Source organism: Episyrphus balteatus, chromosome 4 (genome assembly GCF_945859705.1).
Source record: "Episyrphus balteatus chromosome 4, idEpiBalt1.1, whole genome shotgun sequence".
NCBI lineage: Eukaryota > Metazoa > Arthropoda > Insecta > Diptera > Syrphidae > Episyrphus > Episyrphus balteatus.
Genome location: NC_079137.1, coordinates 29,521,934 through 29,531,940, shown reverse-complemented (window position 1 = coordinate 29,531,940; position 10,007 = coordinate 29,521,934). Strand labels below are relative to the sequence as shown.

The 10,007-nt window shown below is 34.8% G+C and overlaps 2 protein-coding genes across 2 annotated transcripts; one reads left to right on the top strand and one right to left on the bottom strand.

The window, feature by feature from the left end:
* Positions 1–1,357: 1,357 nt before the first annotated feature.
* On the top strand, positions 1,358–3,044 carry LOC129919615 (protein angel). The gene is made up of 4 exons (XM_056000559.1): positions 1,358–1,590; positions 1,650–2,066; positions 2,125–2,550; positions 2,606–3,044. The coding sequence occupies exons 1-4, from the start codon at positions 1,414–1,416 to the stop codon at positions 2,942–2,944; spliced, it is 1,359 nt and encodes a 452-aa protein (XP_055856534.1). The 5' UTR covers positions 1,358–1,413; the 3' UTR covers positions 2,945–3,044.
* A 1,736-nt stretch (positions 3,045–4,780) lies between these two features.
* On the bottom strand, positions 4,781–6,865 carry LOC129919676 (uncharacterized). The gene is made up of 5 exons (XM_056000647.1): positions 6,521–6,865; positions 5,986–6,467; positions 5,427–5,923; positions 5,174–5,279; positions 4,781–5,105 (listed from the first exon to the last, which is right to left on the bottom strand). The coding sequence occupies exons 1-5, from the start codon at positions 6,736–6,738 to the stop codon at positions 4,969–4,971; spliced, it is 1,440 nt and encodes a 479-aa protein (XP_055856622.1). The 5' UTR covers positions 6,739–6,865; the 3' UTR covers positions 4,781–4,968.
* Positions 6,866–10,007: the final 3,142 nt, after the last annotated feature.

Genomic DNA, 10,007 nt, shown 5'->3' with positions numbered 1-10,007 from the left:
CGCCGGGCTGGTGGTTATTGGTGCATTTTACGCACCTGTATTGGTTTGCACAATTCTTTGCGAGATGGCCGAACTGTTGGCAGCGCCTGCACTGTAGGGCGCCCGTGTTTCCCTTTGGCTTCTCCCAGTGAACCCTGGTATTAAACAAATATTTGATTTTGAGGAGTTCCCCCATGCTGGTGCCTGGTGTTAACCGGACCAAAAAGAGATTATAGTTTATTTTCTTTTGCCTAGACCGAAGTGTTTCAAATATAGAAACCTTTTCCGCGAAAGGGACTCTCATTTTGAGCTCGTCCAAGATCTCGGATTCCAAATAATCTGAGGTGAGGCCCCTTAGGACCACGTTGGTGGTTCTGTCTTCCTTCAAAGTGAAGGAGTGTGCTTGGGCACTCTCTGTCTTTCTCATTAGATCCATAAGCTCCCTATGGACTTTTGCGTTATCGACGTACAGCCTACTGCTGTTCCCGCGATTCACTATCCTATACGCGAAGTTTACCGACTTTTCTCGGAAATCAAATAATAATTTTCTAGTGTCTACATTTTTCATTATAATTGGCGGACAGTACTTACTTGTATGTGGTATATCGCTAGGGATGCTTTCCTTTCCTAAGGTGTTGATTGGAGTATTGTTGGTACCGTCTTTGGTGCTTCCATCGGTGTTATTATTTTGTCCTGGGACATCTTCCTCCACGTTGCTGACTGCTGATTGTGATAATTGTCTCGTGATGTTGTGGTTGTGCGAGTTCTTTTTTAGCGTGTGGATTGTTATGTCCAGCAGAGGGGCGAATTGGTTTTGTGATGGAGCGCCAGTGTCCATGTCTTGGCGGGGTGATGGTGTTGCTGCCTTGTGCCTTTTATCTGGCATCTTCCATTCCTTTGTCAGGAGGTCGTCATCGATTTCGATTTGAAGGGCTCGGGTTGTGGCGCCATTGTTGGAGGTACCAGGATTTCCATCGTTTTGTTGCGAAGGTTGCTTTGGCGGGCGGCTGAGTACAACGAGTTGCTGCGCCACTTCCATCTCGATGGATTTGTTGATGGTGATTTTGGGCTGTTTTCGTTTTCTAATGTTAGAAGAGGTTTTGTTCATCTCTCCGGCTTGTGCCGTGTGGCATTTTTTGAACAAATAAATCAATTAAGATAGCAGGCAATTTAGATTGCTTTTGTTTTAAATATTTGATTATTTAAGTTTTTTGAGGGGTTTTTGTTTGGTTTTAAATGATTTTTATTTAGTTTTTCACAATAAAATTGCTGTGTTAAACACGTGTCTCAAAAAGCCGCCAAAAATCCCCTACATACACTTGCACTCCTATTTTTGAGTTTGCTTTTTTGTGTCTTTGACGTTTGCTATTTTTCACTTTTCTTTTCTCAGTTATTTTTCTCAGAAAATGTACTGTGTTGTTTTGGTTGGTCTTCATGAATCCCCTTTTGAGACGTATCCAAATAGTTTACCCAATATTTACCAATAAAATATACAAGCAATGGTACAATTCACAAACTAAACAAAGATATTTTTCCCAATTCATTAATGAAAGACCAATTCCATTTAAAAAAATGTTTGAGCAACCTCGATCCAGTCAAACAGATTATTCGGTTTGTACTCTTTTCATTTCTTTTAAAAGTTTTAATAAAAAGACAATTTCTAATACCAGACAGATGTTAACTCCAAGTATCGATATTGGAAAAAGCTCTCGGCCAAACCAAACCCTCAAACATCCGGGCTGCCGTTTACTCTTGTCTCGTACAACATTCTTGCACAGGATCTTCTTCTCCAGCATATATATCTTTACAGGCAATCCAATCAATTATATCTGAGATGGAGTTACCGTTCGGCAAGAATAACCGAAAAGATAATCCAACAAAAACCAGATATAATCTGCCTACAGGAAGTTCAGGAAAATCATTTGGATGACATCATGACAAGTATCAGATCTCAAATGCCTTCCATGTCCTGCTTATTTAAAAAGAAAACTGGACCAAAATCTGATGGCTGTGCTATAATATACAACAACAAATTGTTCGAACTTATTTTGCAAGATGTTGTTGAATTCTTTCGACCAGATATTCAAGTAAGTATTTTGAAACGTTAACCAAATAAACTAGGTAATTTTTGTTTCTGATCAATAGCTTTTAGATAGACATAATATTGCACTAATTGCAAAATTTCGTTGTAAAGCAAGAAAAGAGGCTAATTTTGTAGTAAGTACAACACATCTTCTGTTCAATCCAAGAAGACAAGACGTTCGACTTGCACAGATAATGGTTTTGTTAGCAGAACTTGATCGACATTCGATCGTTAAACCTGGCAAATTGGACAGAATGCCATGCATTGTGACGGGTGATTTCAATTTGCAAGCAAATTCCGCTCCTTTTCAATTAATTACAACCGGAAAACTTTGCTATGAAAACCTAGCGAAAACATCTCTCAGCGAATCGGGAGCTTACGGATTACCGTTGACTGGAAAAAATTTTATATCCCACCAATTACGGATCACTGACAACTGTCAACATATTGACTGCGTTGAAAGCGACTACAAAAATTGCCCACAACAGGCAGGTTAAATTGGTTTCAATTAAAGCAAAAACTAAACATTGAAATTTAATTTAGATTCCAATCAAGGACAAACATCCAAACCATTCTACGCTATTTGCTACTGGAACTCTATCTCACGAATTAAATTTAAGATCAGCATATGATCATTTTGATGGAATGTCATATGGCTCGATATTTCAAAACGGGTGGGTCACTGTCGATCATATATTTTATAGTAAAGCGAAGAAAAAACAAAGATCTCCTAAAAATGGGACATTGCAATTGCTTTCTGTCTATCAATTGCCAACTATGAAGCAATGTAGGGCAATTGGAATTTTACCGAATGAGGAACACGGTTCGGATCATTTGATACTGGCAGCGCGCTTTTATTTAAAATTTCCTATAATTGAGTAATGGATGTTGGTTATATTCCAAAGACGGCAGAGTTTTATTGATTGTTCTTTTACAGATGAAATATATTTTTGTTAATAAAAGTTTTGTGATTCAAAAACGAGGTCCTTTAGTTAATTAATAAGCAAGATAGGATCTTACTTTGTGTGCAGGAGCACAACCTGTTTTTAAATTACACGGATCTGTAGGGGTTTATTAAAAAAAAATAAGAGATGGAATATAAAGTACAAGACGAGTCTTTTATTTTGTCAATGTTTCAATCGACCGTTTTCAAAATGATGAAACTCTAACAATCCCTTTTTTTTCTTAGACTTAGAGTCGGTTTGTTCACACTCGATTATTTCTTAATCAAGGATTTTTCTATGGAATAATCGACTGTGAACAAAAACAAACTGGCCCTTAACTTCGTCCGGATCAACCTTATGTTATTGTTTCACAGCTCAGCTGTAATTCCTATTTTTGAATTCGGGCAGTTTTTCTCGTGGTAAAGGACGCCAACCTGGAGGGTCTGTGGACTACTATGTATTTTGTTCCAAAATTTAAAAAGTCAAAAACGAATCTTTTGTACTCTCGGTATGAAATCTACTATACTCCGAATGGCAAAATTATTTCTACAAGAATGTGAAAGCGAAATGAATAAGGAACGATATGTTAACAATTTAAGGCCCATTTGCTCATACTAGTCATAAATTCTCATCTTAGCTAGGTCGAACATAACTCTTGTGTTTTACTTAGTTTATTCTAAGTTGCTAAAAAATATTTATGTTTAACCTAGCAATGATTTACTTTCATGATATAAATCGCTGAGAACTTCAAATTCAAAAGTCAAATCAATAGAAACGTCAAATAATTTAAATAGATTTTGAGCAATTTAGCAATTAATATACAACAATATCGTTAAATTTTCAAGTTTGTGTCTTTATCTTGCGGAATAAAAGTGTAAAAAAGTATATTTGAGCCATAAATAAGTGTTAATTGGTTAAACAAAAATTATTCGTGTGTGTGTGTAAATGTGCGGGTGTGTCAAAATTAGTCAATGAAATATGACAGCAAAATAGTGCCTCATACAAAAAACTGTGGTGTAAATTGTACCATCTGTGGATGGTTTAAGTTAATGAATGTAACTGGTTGAACAGAATGAAAATTCGCTTGTAGCAAAGAAAAACGTCGTGGTACAAGATGTCAAATAAATTCGCTCAAAATGTAGAAAAGATGAACAGAATTATGTGGCGTACAAAAATGTCAATTGCCTTGAAAAAAAAAAATTTTAACTGAGTAACCACATTAGAAACGTCAAAAGTCATTGCGCTTGTAGCTTGAAGTAAAAGTCGACTCGACTTGTACCACAGCGAATTTCCTTGCCACAGCCACAGCTACGTATTCTGGCACCAATATACTAATTTCATACTTTTTAACTTTGACAGCGACACAAGACACAAGCCACAGACACACATTCTGGTCTACCAGTAAGTTTATTTTTATTAAATTGATAATAATTCATGTCCTTTGTACTACCGACATCAATTTTTGAGCGACATTCTTGCTTTTTTCATAAAATAAAAGTGCCTAGGTAGAACATAACAGCTTAAGTTCTACTATTTAAATAAATTGTATTTAAATTTAAAATTTTGGAAGTGATGTAGATATTTGTCAATCTTGTTAAATACTTAGTAGAACTTTTCTGTTCTTTTTTGTTCTGACAGTATTTGCAAACTTGTGCTGCTCTGGTCTGTTCTGTCCTAGATTTTTTTCATTAAACAGACCTATTCTATAATTATAATTATTTTGTTTTCTTTTTGTTTTGATTACTTGGTTTGACAAATCACAAAACAAATTAACTTTATTTGGTTCTTATTTCTGTTCTATTTTATTTATTTAATGACAGATCATATTAGGATTTTGAATACAAAAAATTTATAACATAACAAAAAGAAATACATTTTCACGGCAAAAAATTGTTCATAAACATAACAGGTAGAGAAGTCAGTGATAATATCCATAGACGATATTAAAATGATTACAACAAATTACATCTTAAAAACTCGCTTATCCAGCATTTCATTGAAGGAAAACTGAAAACAGTTCATCTTTCCCCATCGCTTGACTTGATTCTCATCGCTAGGAGTAAGTTTTGGTAAGTTCTCATCTAACTGCTCAAAACCATCTAGAAAAAAAGGCAGAAACAAAAATTAGAGTTTGTATCTCCAAAGTTTTTTTTATAGATTTCTAAACCTAGCACAAGGCAATTCAATGTTTTCATGTTTGGGTCAATTTCTTCACATCGTCCGCAGATGTATTTTGATATTTCTGGCGTACAGGCTTCACTTAGTTGGTACATCTTAAAAAAAATATATATTTTATAATTTTTCTTTTAAAACAAGGAGGGTTGCTTCTTAAAAAGATTAGAACCAACCATTATTTTTATAGAGTTCAACCCATATCATCGTTAAGATTAGCAAGTAAAAACTTTGCAAACACAACTTACTTTAAAAAGTATGACATCACCGACATTTGGCATTTCCGATAGCTCCTCAGAAAGTGGAAGAATCTTATCAACATTGATATCTTCAATGATTTCATTAACTGCTTGAGTTGTCTCTTCATCAGGTTCTGACCTTACAACACTGTCATCTACCTCAATAACGCTACAATACTCATTTGGATCAGCATCTGCCGACGAAATATCCAATTCTGGGGCAGGAAGTATAACAATATGTTCGTGAATTTGAATTACGGGTTTCTTAACCTGAGATTCTGGCTCTGTCTTAGTATTTAGTTCTTCTTCCTTTTCTGCTTCCACTATTCTAACCTCAGTATCCATACTAAGAAGACTTCGATATATCACAAGATCTGATTTAGATTTGGGATTTTCTTCAATCAAAGTTGGTTCTTCGTCACTGAAGTGTACATGCTTCACTGACGAATTGGGAGTTGACATTGTTTTGGATAGTCTCAGGGTAGAAGATGAAATTGGAATAGGAACTTAATTCAAGATAAACATTTAAAAACCAATTCTTGTCAATAACCGAAACCAAAACACTCACCTGATGAAAGTCGACTATTTTTCTCTTCATTGTCTTTGTTATCAAGAGAGTTCTTATTTTTGCGAGAACGCTTTCGTTTTCGTGACTTGGCAGTGACATCATTGGCATCGTTTGTTGGACATACAAAGGTTTCAATGCCTTCCTTTGATTTGTTTTGTTCATTAGAATCTATTGTACTAGTAACTGTATTGCTATTCTGAAGAGCTTGTATGTTACTTTCTTCGAATTCCTTAATGGAACTTTGATCCTTAATTATAATGGAACTGTTTTGTTCTTCCACGTCAATAGCAGTTCGTTGTTTTTTCTTCGGTTGAATATTTGGGGTGGAACAAGTTAGTCCCTCTGCATCGTCGTCGTCGCATTTGCGTTTATCGCCAGTGATTTCTAAGGAAGCGTCACTTGGTTCAAGGACAGAACCATTCATCGAATACGATTTTGATCGCTTTTTCTTCTTTTTCTTAGACTTTATTGGAATGATAGCTCTAAACGGAATCAATATTGGAATTTCCTAAAATTTCGACAGACAAAAACTTACCTCAAAACATCATTACTTTTGATAACATCAATGGATTCTCGTGGAGGAATGTAAATTCCATCATCGGTAAGAAATTGCACCTCGGGAACATCGAATAGCTTTTGAACGTGCTCCTGTAGGCAAATAACTTGGTCCCATTTCGGATCGACGAGGATATAAGCTAGATTGCGTTCATCGTGATAGAATTGGGACAGATCCATTTTTAAACGGAACTTCATTTTGAAAATTGTGTACTATAATTTACAAAATACATATAAGAAACAAGAAATTATTAATTTTTCAGGAATAGAAGAAAAATCGTTATGGTTGCCGGCTTATTTCATACCCAACAACTTTTTGGGTTTTTGGAATGACATTTCTGTGACAGAAAATGCCACTGGGTGCGTTCAATGGAAAAAATGCACGCGTTTAAAAAAGACAAAATTTTATTTGCTAGAAAAGCAATTTTATTTTTCATAATGTCGATTTCTTTTGGAAACAGAGTTTTTTATAGCAAATCCAATGATCTCTTGTGGCAAATGGATATTGCCAAAAATTATTATTAACAGTGCAAAAAATATTCTTTGTTACTGTGTGTGATCAACTTTTCCTTATAAACTGTTAAAAAATTAACAAAAAACAAATGTTCTTATGTCGAATTCCTTTCAATTTTTTGAATCGCCTCAAAAAAATCGAATTTTCGGTGTTAAAAAGGAACATGAAAACAGACCGAATTCTTTTTGCGATTGTATGTGTGTCATTTGACAACAATTTTTACAAGCTGAAACCAAAACAATTTTTGCAAAATAAAACCAGAGATTTCTTTGATCAACAATTTTGTTTATTTTCTTCGGTAATATAGATTTATTTTAATCAGAATCAAATTGAAATTGCAGTTATTATTAAGATCTGAGTGCAGATGAAGTAGAAGGTTATTATTTTGGCCGTATGCTGTGGTTTTACAGAGAAAAAATTTTCTGACGACAATTACGAGAAAAAAAGTCACAGTAATTTGACTTTTTCACAAGAACTATGTCAGGAAAAAATATATTTTGATCGCACATTGTTTTTTTTTATTGATTTCATATTTTTCCGCAATAAAAATACGATATTCAATTAAAATTTACTCTTTATTTGAAGTTGGTGTTCTCAAAAAAACAAACAACTCGAAGAAAACTTTCAGCTTGACGTTTGAGAAATGTCAAATGTTCCAAGTGTGTGTGCAAATCCGTGTAAATCTCTCAAAAAAGAGGGATTAAAAAAAAATCGAATTCTGCTTCGTTTGAGGCGAATTTTTTTTCTATGGAACATGATTTTCAGAAAAAAATCGCTTCGAGATCGCCGAAAATTCGATTTTTCAATTGAAAGGAATTCGACATTAAAAATTTGATCTGAAACAAAAAAGATCTCTTTTGGCAAATAGAATTTGACAACCAATAGCCGTTTTTCTTTTTTAGCTCCGGGCAGGGTACTGATCTGTCAAAAAAAAAACCTTTCCAGTTGTACAAACGTGGATCAGCTTTGGTTCAGGAATTTAACCCACCGATTTCGGCGGATTAGCTGGGGGTCAACTTCGGTTCAAGCATGAATATGGCTATTTCTACATATCGTCCCGTTTCTGCTTGAACCTCGTAGAGTCGTAACTACATTTTTTTAATAAAGATCGCTTTATAACTAACAGATAGAATAGATGCAAAGGTTTAAGTGTAGAAATAAGTCAATCAAGGCTTGGCCACACCGGAGGGTATGCGGTAGCGGTACGGGTAGCGGTAACGATATTTGTATGAAAAAAGTTCCACATCTGAACGTTGATATGTCAGTTTGGAATTTTTTTCATACAAGTACCGTTACCTCTACCCGTACCGCTACCGCATACCCTCCGGTGTGGCCAAGCCTTCAATATGCTTTTAACATAACTTAATTGCCCTTTGTTCAATTCATGTTTTTAATTTTGAGAAAAATGTCTATTTATTTTAAGAACCGAACAAAATTTGCAGTGCAGATACGTGGTTCAGGCAGAAACGGGACCATATATGAACCTTGAACCAGTGCTAAACCTTACCACCGATTTCAGAAGATAAAAGTTGCTGAACAACGGATTAAATATTTGTACAACTGGCCCTTAGTGCCTGTTGTACAAACGTGGTTCAGCCTCGGATCAGGAATTTAACTCGCCGACCCAGCAAACGCAGAACTACAGAAAAAACCGGTGAAATATGTACGTAAAAGAAGTACTTCTTTTCCACTGAAAAAAGATAGGAGCCCGGGAAAAAACTCAGTTATATACTTTCTGTATATAAGAATACGTGAAGCAGCTATCTCTTTCTTGCATGCAAGATGAAATAAATTTCCCCTCCATTAATAGTACAGACAAATGTACTTCAAAAGTGCATCAGCGAAGCACTTCTGGAAGTGGTTCTGATGTACATTTTGCAGTACTTTTTTACCTACAGAAAAAGCACTGAAACTTGTACTTTTAAAGTACTTATTTGGAGCACTTTCATGGGTTTATATCCGTACTGCTAAAATCCATATTTTAATTTCATCTGAAAATAAAAAAATCTTCAAAACAAACAAACAATTCTTTTAAACAACTATTATTTAATATTTTATTGGAAAAACACAAAATAGTTTTTTTTTTAAAACAAAATACATAAAAAAAGATCCTTGGGCACGCCACTGTGGCCTGGCCAGTTGAGAAAAATGAAAAAAAAAAAAAAATACTCTGCAGTCTGCACTTTGGTGGTAGTTTTTGTATCTTGTTTTGACTTTTTTTTTCTAAATGCTCAAGGCTGAAGCTGCTGTAAACTCAGTCAATGATGTCTGGAATCGATCGCCACTAAAAGACAGAAAAATCAACAACTTTATAATTTATCAATTTTATAATCAGCATACCTTTATTTTCCAAATCAATTGGTGGTTGTTTTTGTGTCATTTTTTTTCTAAATGCACAAGGCTGAGGCTGTGCATTTTGATGGTGGAAATGGTGGTGGAATTTATGTGGCGTGCCGAAGAATTTGTGCGGTAGATTGTTTTTTTTTAGAAAATAGTTTTCACAAATAACACTGAGAAGATTTTATTTATTTTTTAAGTTAAATTGTTCTATTTATCTATCAAATGGAGCACAGAAATGTTTTTTTTCTTAACGAATATGTTGCTGCGGCTATCAAGGTTTCACTAGAAAATATAAAATGCAGGAAAAGTCAAATCAATGGCGCGCCGCCATTACAAAAGAGACAAAACTTTGTGCATTGCATACATCGCTCTCTTTTCCTCCCATTTACCAAAGAGTTTATTTTTTTCAGGAGAAACAAAACTACAATATTTTGAGGGGAGAGATTTTGGTAAATAAGGAAACACATACACCTACAAAGTATAGACTTTGTTGGTGGTTGTAATTTCCCCTAAACTACTGAGGTTTGGTTTGCAGGGGATCTTCGTCTTCATACATACAGTGCTGTGAAAAACATTCCGGATTTTTTTGTCATTTTCATCAAATGAAATTTTA

What these genes read in the sequence shown, in the direction of transcription:
- LOC129919615 (XM_056000559.1), top strand. Translation starts at nt 1,414, where the DNA reads ATGAATCCCCTTTTGAGACGTATCCAAATAGTTTACCCAATATTTACC. An exon ending in TCTTTCGACCAGATATTCAA is followed by an intron (nt 2,067 to 2,124) that starts GTAAGTATTTTG and finishes TCTGATCAATAG; the next exon opens with CTTTTAGATAGACATAATAT. An exon ending in ACAAAAATTGCCCACAACAG is followed by an intron (nt 2,551 to 2,605) that starts GCAGGTTAAATT and finishes AATTTAATTTAG; the next exon opens with ATTCCAATCAAGGACAAACA.
- LOC129919676 (XM_056000647.1), bottom strand. Translation starts at nt 6,738, where the DNA reads ATGAAGTTCCGTTTAAAAATGGATCTGTCCCAATTCTATCACGATGAA. An exon ending in AAATAGTCGACTTTCATCAG is followed by an intron (nt 5,924 to 5,985) that starts GTGAGTGTTTTG and finishes TCTTGAATTAAG; the next exon opens with TTCCTATTCCAATTTCATCT. An exon ending in ATTGAATTGCCTTGTGCTAG is followed by an intron (nt 5,106 to 5,173) that starts GTTTAGAAATCT and finishes CTTTTTTTCTAG; the next exon opens with ATGGTTTTGAGCAGTTAGAT.